At 39.3% G+C, this 14,908-nt stretch overlaps 1 protein-coding gene across 1 annotated transcript in view; it reads left to right on the plus strand.

The window, feature by feature from the left end:
• The window catches only part of LOC111845409 (contactin-associated protein-like 5), an 89,224-nt gene that overhangs the window by 30,734 nt on the left and 43,582 nt on the right, over positions 1-14,908 (plus strand). The window contains exon 4 of the mRNA XM_023814808.2: positions 13,194-13,341. Within this exon, the coding sequence (XP_023670576.1) occupies positions 13,194-13,341 (148 nt within the window). The remainder of the gene's footprint in view (positions 1-13,193; positions 13,342-14,908) is intronic.

A 14,908-nucleotide genomic window follows, 5' to 3' on the forward strand; every position in this document is an offset into this window, starting at 1 on the left:
CCAGGAATGCTGCGCTGCGCAGCTGAGCAAGCAGTTCTGTTTGTCAGCCTCTGTTTAAGGAGGTTCACCTCAGCGGGTCACGGCTGCTGTGCAATGAACACACTTGTCCTACAACCGGCCCGTGCTCCTCTGTGAACTGACCTGCTCAACATTCATTGGCTGCCTGCCCAGAGATTTACAGGGCCACTGCTTTGACCCTGCCCCTGGTATTGTGAGCGTACCGAGGTAGAGAGCCGTTGAATTGGGACCACACAGACCAGGCATTTCTCCCTGTTGGATCCCCATATACTGTATGCTTATGGGGAAATAGTATTTGATTTATTGGATAAATTCGGAGCTGAGCGTGCCTTCTAGTGCCCTTAGGAAACTCTTGCCCATGTACATTATCCGTAAACGACTTATGGCAGATGGTGAGGCTGTGTGGCCAGTGGGGGGGGGGCGAGTGGTCATGGGAGATCATAGATGACAGAAGTTAAGACCTCCTGAAGAATGAGGCACCCTGTCTTCTCTGCCCATTCTCATGGACATACAACCTCAGGATATCTCTGTCCTTGTATACAACCCACATGGAATTGTAGCACACTTATACTCTGGGGGATAGGAAAGGTTCAAAACATGCTCTCCTGAGAGAATAAAACTCTCCTTGAGAAGGGCATTATCTCAGCTGAAAGCATTTCCATGATGAGTTCGGTGTGAGATGGTAGCCTTTTATTTGGCTTAATCCTTCATGATGAGACATCTTATTGGGTTCACCCAGCCTCACTTCTTGTAGTTTGTCTAAAAAGTAGCTTGGCACACAAACATTTTAAGATCTCCAAGATCTGCGTGCGGTTTTTCAGCAGGATGTCATACTGAACACTTTGGCCGAGGACTATTTTGTCCTCTAGATCTGCACTTCAAACCTTTCAGTTCACCAACCTGGCTGTTCTCAGCAGACATTCTATGACATGACATGACTCGCTGGTGATTGGTTCAGGAATATTTGATTAGATAATATTTACTTCAATAATATTTACTTCTCTTTACAGTATATCGATGTTGCTTTTGTGTCCTTTATTTATTGATTTGTTTGTTTGTTTGTTTTGGAGAGCTAAATGAGCAATCCAAAACGTGCATGCTTTCCTCTGAACATCTTCTTGCTTGTTGAGTGCTGTGGGTACTTCTGCACAGCATAATTGCTTCACTGACTGGATATTAGCGAATCAGTCGGCCCTCTTTCAGCATACTTACAATTCCCCGCCTGTGCTGATTGATGCTGTTCCCAGAACCATTCTTCTAAACTAATTAAAGTACTTTCACTGGATTGGTGAGATAGCATTAAGTTTAACATCACTTGATCACATAGAAGAGGAGAACAATGTTATGAATGTATAAAATCAAATTCAATTTGTATTTGTAGATACATATTTGTAATGGCTAAAATTGCTTTACTTGTGTTTATGTTGGACTGATTTTCATTTAAATAGATAAAAACATAAAAGAATGTTTATTCATGCTGATTTAGGCTAATATTGTATATCCTCCATTAAATAACAATTAAGTGCTAAGATGAAATAATACATACAGTGGTACCTCATAACTCGAACTTAATCCGTTCAGAACTCCGGATCGAATCCTAAAAAGTTTGAGTTCTGATCGAATTTTCCCCATAAGAAGTAATGGAAAACCAAATAATTGGTTCCCGGCCCCAAAAAATTACACCGAAATATGTTTTTTTTTTATCATTTAAACACAAAATGAACCGGATAAAACAAGAAGAGCATATACTGTACTAAACACATCTACGCACATGTATCAAAGCAGTCATTTTTAAAGTAAGAAAATAAATGTATCCAAACAATGTGTCCTGCCCCGATCGTCCGCTCCTTCCGCGTGCCACGCCTCCTCGTTAACCCTGTGTGGAATCCTCGTGTGATCAGCTGTTTCTGCTTGTTGTCATTAGTCCTCTGTATTTAGTCCGCGTTTCAGTTTGTTTCCCCAGCCCGGTCATTGTATTGTCCGTTCCCGTTTTGCCTGCCTTACCTGTAATTAAACCCCGTATTCCCCGATACCCTGACGTCTGCGCCTTTGTCTCCGTTCCGTCCCCGCTGGGCATGACAATATTATTATAATTAAATGTATTGATGGTTTATTTTATTAATATTAAAATAATTAATAAGAAATCTTTATTTTGAAATGTATTTTATTATATAATAATTACTGTTACTGTCTATCATTGTGTAAATGTATTTTTACTGTCTAAATATATGTATTCAGCTAGTGTAAACATGCACCATGCTACCACAGCGAATGCGAGGCTGAGACTGAAGCGTTACCCTTTGTTTCCGCTGAGAGACGTGCCGCGTGACTCATTTCCCCGCGCGTACAAGTTATCTTAGGTTGGCGTTCACGGTTTGACTTCTGAGATTTAGATCGAGTTCTTGGTCATTTTTTTTCGAACTGCATGGTTGGTTCGACTTTTAAGAAATTCGAGTTATAATGAGTTCGAGAACTGAGGTACCACTGTATTTGAAATGGATGTATGTGACTGTAAAACTTTTGCTTGATAATCATTACAAATACTTTTTGCTGTGACTAGCACAGATTCTGCTCAGTTAAAATGGATAAGCAATGACAGGTGTAGCTCACAGCTTCATTAAAACACAGAGTTCTGTAGCACAAAGTCGGTATAAACTGCATGCTGCCAGACGCAGGGTGTGGAATGCCGCAGCCTGCAGAATGTGCTCTTTCTACCTGCAGAGAAATTAAGGCAGATTTTCTCTGAATATCTCCCAGCTGGACTAAGACATTCTGCTCGTTTTTTTTTCCTTTCTTTCTTTTTTTTTATTGGATGGACTTAAAAGCAAAGACTTAAGCAATATAACGCTACGCTTCTCAAGGCTGGCATTTCAATGGGGGTTTCAGAAGTGGAGGGAGAGGATGGAAAAGGCGTCTGAAAGGAAAGGGAGGGTTTGGACAAAGCTGTGCAATAAATATGAATGTAGTCAATTCTGATACATTTACAAAGGAAACTGGATTTAAGAAATTCTTGCTATAAGTGGGTGTGTGTGTGTGTGTGTGTGTGTGTGTATATATATATATATATATGTACACTAGCTGCTTTGAAAGCAGCCATATATTTTGATTAACTTGCCGACCTACTTCTTCTTTGTAAAGCTGTGTTCCTATTGGCTGCCATTGGTGCAGAAAAAGCCTTAGCTAATATATTGGTTAGCCCTAGTTGGAATCGCAGAGAAGGAGCATTGGATTTCAGAATTGACAGAGATACGTTGATTGTGTGCTCAGCGCAAAGGCCGAGCTGTTTCAGGGTAAGCCTTACGGGACATAACAGAGCACCACGCTGGATTTTTATCACGCCAGGGGTGGCGTCTGGCATTGTACTATATTTGAGTATAAAGAGGAGTATCTTCCGAGTGTAAAATGGAGAACTGCTGCTGGTTCTCACAATTTCCTGACCTTTTAGTACATTGATTATTTAAAACAATGCTGGTATTATTTATAACGTGACAACATTGCTTTAACCAGCTGATGTAGAAAAAGAAGGAAAAAAAAAAGGGATGGACATTTTTGTTGCACCTTTTAAACAGTATCTTGGAATTCATCTGTTTTTCGTAACGTAGGGCTATGGTGAGTTTGGGGGGAAACATTATTCAAGGAAGCGCCAGACAGGGAATACCCTGGACAGGATGTCAGACCATACCGCACTCAGAGGATCTGCTGGGAGACAGATCTGCATAATGTGTGTGTCACTGGGCTCTGCGAGGAGACCGGAGTCACTACAATAAATTAGAATTTTGGTTAGAATTATGCTTAGATCTGCAAAGCTTTTACTCACCAGTTACAAAAAGTATAAGGAATTTATTTAGATGTAGGTGCACAATTAAACATATGATTGAAACAAATGTAAAATTAATTATTTGTAAATATTAATAAACAATAAATTACATAAAAAATAACTAGAGACGGAAACACAAATAAGTATCTGCAAATAAAAAACATGTAGATGTACAGTATCAGCAAAGGTCATAGTGCCTGAGCCTCATATAGTATATCTGACAGTGCAGTATTCACTGGAACAGGCACAAAACACAGACACATGTTTACAGTTTGCGCATTTTTATAATCTCTCATTCAAAAATGCAGTTCTCCCCTTTACTGTTATCTGGTCCATTTATTCCCATAACATGAGCAACAGATGCAGGAAATGTCCCTCCCAAGGTCCACATGAGACACTGACCCACTCTAGCACTCCAGTCCCCCTCAGGCTACAGGATTAATTTAGCGATTTCTATATAATCCTGACAGATATACTTTCCCCTGACAGTGAAATTCCCTGTGTGCGTGAACATACTTGGCCAATAAACCTCATTCTGATGATCTGTGAAAAATCACATATGGTCATATATATATATGGGGATGAATATATATATGTGTGTGTGTGTGTGTGTGTTCTTTTTTCATTTACTACATACACACACATACACCTTGTCACGCCTCCTCATCACTCTCCTGCTCTCACTCACATCAGGAAGAAGAATCATCTGTCTGCCTTACCATCGTACAGGCTGTACTGTACATCTCCTGCCCCTATACAGTATGATTCAGCCCACATTCGGCCCCTATTTACAGTGCACTGACAAACCCAGCAGATACTTCTTCCACTCTAATAACCTCTCACTGTTATCTTTCCTTAGCCACTGAAAACATACTTAACCCAGACATCACCTTAACCTTAACCTTTAAGTAAAATATCTGTTTAGCTTCTGACTCACCAAACCCCTAAATGTGATTCATTTTAAACTGTCCCGTCTATGTCCAGCCCATCAAGTACATCATTCATTAATCGCGCAACAGTACAGACCAGCCAGAAATACACCAGTTCCCATTTGTTGCAGTGCAGTGACCCTCCCAGGTGGCATTTGAGCTACGTTGCCAGGGTCTCTGAAATCCCTCTGGATTTCCGCATTGTTCCTGCCTTGAACACAGCATCAGAAGCTCTCAGGCTGGCTGGATTCCACCCCTGTGTCTACAGCGGTTTTTCAGATGCTGGCATGTTAGGCTGGATTGCTTTGCTTACACATCTTGCATGGTTCTTTAAAGCTGCAAAATTGTATGTCGTATTTTTTTGAGTTTCTAACTGGAATCATCAACCTTCGACAGAAACGCCTTTCCTATGTGGAGAACTTAGATATGTAGCTTGCTTACAAGTTCTTTCTCTTTGTAACATGGTTCATAGTTAAGTCAGATGCAAAATTATGGTTTCTCCTTAAACAGCAAAACATGAGTCATGTACATTGTATAACAATAGCTATCCTCTGCCATTTACTAATTATAAGTCATATTCATTTTTCTCCACATCTAAAGTCAGAAATTTGGTTCATTGTGGAAAAATGACAAAAAGTTGCATAGAAAGAACTTGTGTGTTCTCCCTTTAGGTTAAGGGTAACACAGCAACGATATGGTTAAGGCTACAAGTAGTGAATCCATAAACCAGACATAAGCCCATCACAGTCGTGCTCTGAGCAGAGTTTGTAAGTGCAGTCCTGTCTGATTGTCATAAATGTGATTGCTGCAATCTTCATATATCTTAAAGTGACTCATTGCCCGTGGATTTAAATTTACCTTCATGGTAAAGCAGCTCTGATGGAAATCTGACAGTAAAATTTACTGCAGCTTCATGGCTATATCTGTCTAGGGGCCTGTGAATGCACAGTTTCAGAAGCAAACGTCAATATGGCTTCATATTAGACGGTAGACAATTTCTTCGAAAATGAGGTCCCTTTTATCATGTTTCTTCAATCAGTCTTCCCCAGAGTCTCTTCCAGTTACAACTAATATGTGTATTTGCATTTTTTTTGCATGAGAGAATACAGAATTTTGCACTCTCTAAGCAGTTGTTAAGACAGCGATCGTGTACGTGTATTTGTTTTCCTTTCTGGTACAGCTGTTTCCCTACGTCAGTGTGGCTGTTTTTCCAGCTTCTTTGCGATGCTACTCATATTTGCTCATCCCTGGGTTATACCGCTAAAGAGTCAAACTCTCTCCTGGGAAAGAGCTCAAGCATGATGCACCGCTGAGGATCGAGAGGAAGGGAAACTAAACACTCTTAATGAATGGGGCTCTCCAGCTACTCAGCGCACACAGGAATGGCGGTAACCATGTCAGCGCGGAGCCCGATCTGCATGAATGGTACCTAACCAGGGTCCACTGGGAGAGGAGCGGAGACCCAAAGGTCCTGACGGCACACTTTGGCAACACAATGGGAGGTGGATTTCAAGGATGTGTTGACGTTTTGTCTCCCACCTGGAGAAAGTAAGTCATGGTGGGTGCGGATGTTCCCTTGGTATGCTGAGAATCATCGGCCACCAGAGATGCCAGCTGCCAATTTAGTGATGCAACTTCATGTGGTGCTTGCCTAATGTGACCACGTTTGTCTGGCAGGTATCTCAGAAACTTCAGCTGTTACGCTACCATTATTTTTGCATACACCTTATGATTTTGTATGGTTTGTTACTGCTCTGTGGTAATATATCCAGCATTGAACATGTATCAGAAGGCAATGTTTGTATATAAACAGCTTATTTGTGACTTACTATCTGGATTCTCTCTGCTTAAGTATAGTAGAAATATTTTTTTCCTTCTCATGTCTGATACTACAGTACTAGTAAAAGTTGATACTGCTTGTGAAGAAGTATTGGGGATTCTGCTTCAGTAGGAGTTATGGGAGAGTCCGCTTGAGTAGAAGTTACCAGAGAGTCTGAGTAGAAGATACCAGAGAGTAGGGGAGGGTGATCTTCCCAAAAAATCCTATTGCAATCTTTATAATACACAATTGCGATCCACAATCTGACTTGCGATCTTTATTCTTAATTTTGAAATGTGATGTCAAGAATATTTAGACTTGAAGAAGCTTAGGGACTTATCTGTGATATCGATGGTGGTAATGAAATTCTGGGTTAAACTTTATTTTAAATATTAAATAAAGTCCTGCTGGCTGCTTCCTTTTATGGTGGTTGAATAGATTTGTTGTATTACTGCTGGAAGAGGCGACTGCAGCCCGACAAAGTTTACAGATAATTTTGCTTTGTGAAATATCTGACTGTCCATGGCCAATTTGTACCAGCCCAGAATGGGAAATTAAGCTACATGTTCTAATTTTGGATTCTTTGTGCTCTCTGTTTCTTAAAAGTTCTGTACAGAACCTGTTCATGATTTAAGTACCCCAGTCACAGTAATGACCGCGTAAGTCCCTTCAGTTCAAAGAGAACCAAAGCAATAAGGATACCAAAATACCATGTGACTAGATAGCAGCAATTTCAACTGATAGAAACATAAATTAATATACCAGATATAGGGTATTTAGGTAATAGTATTGATCCAAAAACTGGAAACAGATGACAGAAGTGAACATTTAAAATGACAAGAAAAAAAAAATGTTTTTTTTTTTTAAGTAAGTGGGATCATTAACATTAATTCTTGTTAAACAATAAAGTGACCTCTGTAGTTTGCTCAGATATAGATAATATGGTTTGCCATAAAATGGCAGGATGAACAGATCGGGCAGTTCCAGAAAATATTATGTGGCGCATAGAATTCTGTTATGGTGGGCATCACGACGGAGAGACGATCCATGTCAAAAAGGGTTATTTAACATGAGAGAACACAAGTGAGGGCCAGAAAGTAAACGGGCCACAAGGGGTCAGAAAGAAAAATGTTAAAACAAAAATTAACTGTTCTGGCCCCACTGCACTGTATCCCATGATGCAACTCGACAGCCACCTAAACACCTTCCACAATCAACAAACCAAGAGTATCTAAAACATGAACGGGTGAAAATGAAGACAAAATACAAATTATAAAATTCTCATTTATAAAGTTGTTTTAACAAGATGTGAAGAATTTCTTTATACAATCAGTTTACACTTTATTAATTATAAAGCATTCTACTTAAAACAGGGGTTTTAATAATATATATATCCATATTTGTTACAAAATAAGGTTTATTACCATTTTGCCAAATTACTGCTCGTCTCACCAGCAAATGAAACAAGTATAAACGATTAGAAACACAAAATCGCAAAAATATCAAAGGATGAGTAAAAACAGGATTTAGAAGGTAGTAGAGACACCAAAATACTCATTACTTGCTCGATTATCACATGACTAGCGTAACTTTTTGTGGACATTTCCCAATAACCGTGAGAACACAACACTGACTAAACTGACCACAAAGAAAACGAATATTAAAATAAAACAGCTAAGACACGTGGGGACCGAGGAAAGAGCATAACTCTAATTTTTGAAGGAACCAACACATAGATACAACCACAATGACCAACTAAGGAACAAAACAAAGGCCAGCACTTAAATGCAGGTGTGGGATACTCACAGCTATTGGCAACGAGCAGCTGGTGAGGTCAATCAACAGATACAGGAAAGATACAAACGCTAAGGGAAATTAAAACAAGGAAAACTGAACAAAGAGGGAATAGGGAGCAAAAAAAAAAACAAAGAACTAACTGAAGTACCCAAACTAAGAAAACACAATATAGCAAATGTTATATAACTAGTCGAGGCTGATGACAGGCCACCAGCTGACCACTGGTCACCTTCGAACACCCAACAAAAGGGGAATGGGGATGGTGGCCAGCCACTTAGCCCAATAAGCTACATGGCAGCTCTGGGGTGGAGACAACACATTAGGGTGACACCAAAGTGAGAACTGCCGGCTAAATGAGAGGAAGGCACATGGGACGTGGCTGGATGAGCACCAGTCCTGGCAGGATCAGCTGGTCACACCTTAGTTCCCTGTGAGGTATCAGCAGGGGCAGATGAGGAAGTATAGTACACATCAGATTGTGACACCGTATAAAAGATCACGCATGATCTCTACAATTCGCATGAGAAGTAGAGCAGATTAATCACCATATGAAATCATCTGAAATCATTTGAGTAGAAGTTACTGTGCAGTCTGTTTGAGTACAAGTTTTCAGAGAGTCTGTTTGAGTAGTTTTCATTCATGTCCTCTGGTTCATTTTCACAGCTTTGGATTGGCTTATCCCTGCTGCTGCAAGCTGAAGATGCTGCCTGTATTGTTTTGGGACTTGGTCCATGAAGTCAAACACACAGAGCAGTCATGGGCATCTAATGGCAGAAACTGATTTCAGTTTATTTAAGTCAAATTGAAAGCCATGCTTCTCCAGGGAAGCTGAAAAATACAAAATGGCACTTTTGGGACTACAGTAAAGCTTTCATGAAAGGGAAAGCGGGAATACAATATTTAATTGTGGCATTGAACAAAGGTCAGACAGAAGACCAGACAGATCGAATATGTCTGGTAATGAAATTTTAAATGATAAAACATTGATGGCTCTGCTCAGGTCTGTCAGGTGATATGATTAAAATGGCCATGAGTATTTAAATTAATCAGTTATGATATCTAGTATTTAATGCAGAAGTAACTGGACATGTCTGTGGGTCAGTCTAACGTGGACACACTCATTGGAGTTGAAAAACATTTATTCTAATTCGGACATGAAAGACACGTCTTTAAATTGTTGTATATCAACACGAACGCCAAAGGGGAACAACTTGCAATGGTTTAGTACTGCCTGTGGAAAACCCACTGCTGCCTCAGAGATTTGCAATGAATGAGAGAATATTAATTTGTGGACTGTGCTTCTGTGTATTGTCATTGTCGATAGCATCAGAATATTGCCTGAGGGAAGGCCACTTAATCCATGTGACAGAATTTTAAAGACTTTTAAAGGCAAACGAGATGCAACATATTGACTCCATGAAATCTATTTGCTCCGTCTGCATTTTGCCTTGATCTCGCTATGTGGAATTAGCGATAACAACACTGATAATTTACTGATTGTAAGATTAAAATATTTGGCTTCATATGCTGAGCCAGGGAATGCTCAGGCAAATCTCATACAGAAATGTACAGCATACAGAATGGTTATTGGATGGCTTCGGGGCATGTTTAGCTAGGGGAGAGTCAAGTTGCACAAATCTCTCATCTACAAGAGTACTTCAAATGCATTTGCTTACAGATCTGCAAAAATCATGTATAATTTGGTTATCAGTACAGGCAGTCCTTGACTGACGCAAGTAATCCATTCCACAAACCCTTACGTAAGTAGAATTAGACGTAAGTGGGATTTACCTTCCCATACCATTCAGGATACCATAGTTTGCAAAAAAAAAAGAAAAAAACTTACAGAAGTATGTCAACTTTTTTTTCGTTAGCGCTTCTACAGTATATACGCTATGCGTCTCGTATATTTTAAATCCATGAATCCAGATGTATGTTCAGTTTTGCAGAAGTCAAGAGCTGTCTGTACTTTGGTTGTATATGAACACTGTAATGTAATGATTAGGTCCTGTGCATATTAAGAGTAACTGTTAGGGGCTTGGCACAAAGCTGGCAGTGTTTGTGTGGTGTGTCTGTGTACACATTACCTAACAATGGTTGCTTTGAACAGGAGTCTCTAAAGCTGGAAATGTGTAGGAAGGATCGTGATAGCCTAATAAAAGGTGTATTGCATCCTCCTGCCAGCATCTCCTTTCAGGGTCTTCTAAACCCCTAGACTCTTTGATTAATGACCCTTCAGGGCATTGGGTACCCTATACACAAGTGATACAGCGAATCTTTATTCAGTGTTTTATATTTATAATTTTCTGTGGCAGATATATCTAGGCTTTTTTTCTTCCACCTTTTCTCATTGGCCTGTTTGATATATTGATGAGTTGGGGTCAGAGGGTACAAACTAGGAGCTCTGGCCCTTGAAGTATCATCATATTCGTTGAGGATGGGGTGTCTTTAGAGGTTACTGAGCATTAACAAGTAACAAAAACCAGGGAATACTCTTATCAGTGCACCAGACGTATTTTTTTTAAATCCTTTTTCAGCAAATTTGTGCATGATTACCAATAGTTCATATTTGCCAGCAGTGACATCATTACCAAATGCATCACTCTGTTTATGTACCTTTCAGGGCCTAATTGCTTACAAAAAAGAGACAATCATCCATATCATTTGAAAGGCTGCTCTGAGCATTTTAAAGAATGTGACTTTAGTAGGGAAGTTCTAATTGTCTCAGAAATGCAGGGGTCTACTACGCGATATAACTCAAGAAGAGTAGGGGATGCAAAGGCTGCCATTCCTACAGTAGATACATGAGGAAACTGTCCCCTCATAGCCCCATAGTGACTGAAGCTAGCAGACCAGCCTTGATATTAGCCACATTGGAGTCACGTCACACAAACTTAGGCAAATAGAGAGAGACATCAAGTATATCAGCCTGCAGGAGGATTGTCAAAGGACTTTCTGGGGATGTTAGAGCAGATATGGCCTGAATGTGGGCTGGCCTCAACTGCACTATACAAGACAAGCATTAAGGCTTGGAAAATAAAAGGGATTCTAAAATTTCAAATAGATTTGATTCTTATGAATATAATAAGAAAATGCTTTAATTATTCCAAGGGATGATAAAGAATTTGTACTTTAAGAGGAAAAGAGGCAAAAAACTAGAGCAAAGAATGGTAAGACATTATTCGTAGGGTGATATTTCAGAAGGTGATGCTAGGCTGTGATTTGCCCTCTGAATATTCTTAGCAAAGTTTAGATACATTAATATTGTTTGGAGTTGCTTTTTTCTCACTAACTTGCAAAGAAAACATTCCATCTGATGGAAATTTCTAAGAATGTCAGCTTTCCCAAACAGATGGAACAAGACTAAACAGTATTTGTCTAGTTATTTTCTGATTATTTGCCCAACTGTTCGGTTGAATTATGCCTCTGGTAGGTTAAGTTTGATATGTGACTAAATATAGTAATGATATAGTATAAAAATATTACACTACTGTATTCTTTATGATTAAGGATGTACTGTTTCAAAGGTTAGTTAAGGAAATTTAAGAACAAGATACAGAGAGTACAAATCCAGACCAAGATTGTATTTCAACCAACTAGTTGAGTATCCTGTGACTGCGACTCTTTATACTCAACTGGTTGACTGAAACAAAATCTTGGTCTGGATTTGTAATCTCTGGACCTGAAATCTCCACCTCTGTACAGTTTACTAATTTGTGAAGATGTCCTGTAGTGTATTATTCATGGCAACATGGTTTTACATTTACTCATCTATTTCAAAAAACTTACTATAGAGGGAAGGGTTACAATTTATGTGTTCCCGAGGAGCCCACAGCATCTGCAGTGTTAGCACAATGATCTACTTGTTAAGCTAGAGGGGCTGGGTTTCTGTCAGGACACAAAATGCATCCTGCATTATTTTTCCACCTCTTTTGCGGCAATATATCATAGAGTTCCAATTTGATGTACGATGCCATGCAGAAGTGTTTGATGGCTATAATATTTCATCTTTGGATATCATGATTATTTATGACTGAAGCCACATAAATAAGACTGCCAAAAATAATATGAATGAAACTTAGAAAAAAAAATATGAGTGCCGAGTGGATGTACTGGAAAAGCCCACACTGTGATATGGTTGCCTTAGGGGTTTATTAAAATGGTGGACTAGAGGCAGAGGTCCAGCAGTGCCTGAGAATTGGGACACCAAGCTCATTTACGTCAGTAACTATAGTTCTGATTGTATAATCTGTATATTACATATTGAGTGTAATATTTATACATAAATTAAATGTTGACTTTCAGTGTTAGGAAAACAAAAAATGTTTTACCATAGTTCTTCTTAAAACTTGACTCATTCTGAAGTGATCAGTAAACTTAGCTAAACTCCAGGAACTGGACCTATTAAGTGAAGACAAGTGCTGATGTCTATTGGGGATGAAACAATAGTCCCATACAGTTAGTCTGTGGATCCGGTTAGTTAAAATAGTTGCATTGCTCCTTTTAGGTTGAGTTTCCATTTACATTAGCTTTGGAGAATTAGTCTGGGGCATCAATAGGATCATTTACATCACTTATTTCGGCAGATTTACTTCTATTTGTATGTTAATAGGAACCCATTTCTCCATTATTAAATATGCCAAGTGATAAGACCCAGACCATTAAATCAAAGTTCTATTATGAAGATCTCATTGTGAGAAAAGGAAGTATTATTCCATTATTTCTACTCTAGTCATCTAGACTGCTCTACATAATTCACCATGTTCCTATTTTTTATATATAGATATATTCATTTCCCATACTTTGTTTCTAGACTTTCCAAGGGAACACCAATGCGGATGGGGTGGTCCACCACAAGTTCTCGCACCCTATCAGGACTCGCTTCCTCCGCTTTGTTCCCTTAGAGTGGAGCCCCAGTGGATGGGTGGGGCTGAGGGTGGAGGCCTACGGATGCACATACAGTGAGTAGCTACTTGGTATCTCGTGTGAAGTCCTACTGCTATCATGAATCCTCAAACAACTTATGTACGTATAATCATGCACATACTTTATTACATGGGTGCCCCAGTCAAGACAGGGCAGCTACACTAAAGTAATATGAATGAAGTAAAAGAAAAGTCAATAATTAATACCTTGTTATATATATATAACATCATATATATAATGTTGGATAAACTGCTTCAAGCCAATATAATGTGAGCAACCATTATTATTAAAAATGTCAGTTTCAAAGTTGCTGCTTCCTGAGGACAGAATGATTTGCAGCCAAGCGAAATACGATGGCGTGACCTTAATATGGTGAGTTTAGTGGCTTGTGGATATTATTTCAGGTGAGGAAAGGGCAGTGAGGTCTGCAGAAGGCTGACATCTTATCAAACTGGATAAGTGCATGTGCTGACCATACAGTATTATCCTAATTAGGTCTGCTGATAGAAGACTTGGCTAGTTAAAGACCGCTTCTGTCGCTTTGACACTAAATAAATAAATGGGATCCGCTCCAACACAACTATCATGTATGGAGCGCTAAACGTATTAGTCTGTGAATTACTGTTCCGTAATGACATTTATAATTATCCCTTAGTGAGCACATCCATTATGCATAATGGTTTCACAGCATGATCCCTGTATTAATGTTGGATGAATGTGTGCTTTGCTAATAAATGCTGCATAAGAACAAGCTGATTTCAGTCACCATAAAAATGGGTACTGGAGACCCCAGACGCTGAAACTTTAAACTCAGACTCAGACCTTGAGACCATGTGCATCCCTCTGTATCTCATAATTATGGATCGTTGGTTTTGATTAAAGGCTTTGCATTCATTGAAACGTTGATTGATTCCTCCAGTTGAATATAATTGCTTAGCGCTAGCTACGGTAGGAACAAACTCCCAATATGGAATATTTTCTTGAGACGGTGTTCCTGAAGCTGTCACGCTTAATTGCTCTGTTGATTCCCGTAAGAACCCAAACCAGACCAGGCTGACTGTCCCCTGCCTCTCCACTGTCTTGTTAGGGGTTTGGCTTATTAGAGGAATCGACCTGGAACTACATCTCTATATTTCTTTGAGCAGGACATGACTGTCTACCTCCGCATGTCTGAAAGCAGACCCAGACAGCTGGTGGATTAAGAGCCGTCACCCCACTGGGCTGCTATGTTTTCATGTCTCAAAGTTTGCAAATAAAGATAAAAAAAAAGCTATGGAGAAATACAGCCCATGTACTTCCTACTTTGAAATAACCCAGTTTCTACATATACGTACAAACATATATGACCTACAAAGGCTTTTTACATAAGCTAGCTAACCTGCTGTGATATTTGTCTGTGCAGATGCAGTAAAAATAAAATTTGCAAGATGCCATTGCCTAAAGGGACTGTTGTTTTACACATTTTCGGTTCTGGTACAAAATTATCACGAAATGTATTTAAATTTCAGTCCCTTTCCAGGCAAAGCTTCTCAGAACTGAAAGGTCACAGTTATATTATTTGTCTTTCTAGTGATTCTGCTTCTGAGTTTTGTAAGGTCGGTT

The sequence above is a fragment of the Paramormyrops kingsleyae genome, chromosome 16 (assembly GCF_048594095.1).
Source record: "Paramormyrops kingsleyae isolate MSU_618 chromosome 16, PKINGS_0.4, whole genome shotgun sequence".
NCBI lineage: Eukaryota > Metazoa > Chordata > Actinopteri > Osteoglossiformes > Mormyridae > Paramormyrops > Paramormyrops kingsleyae.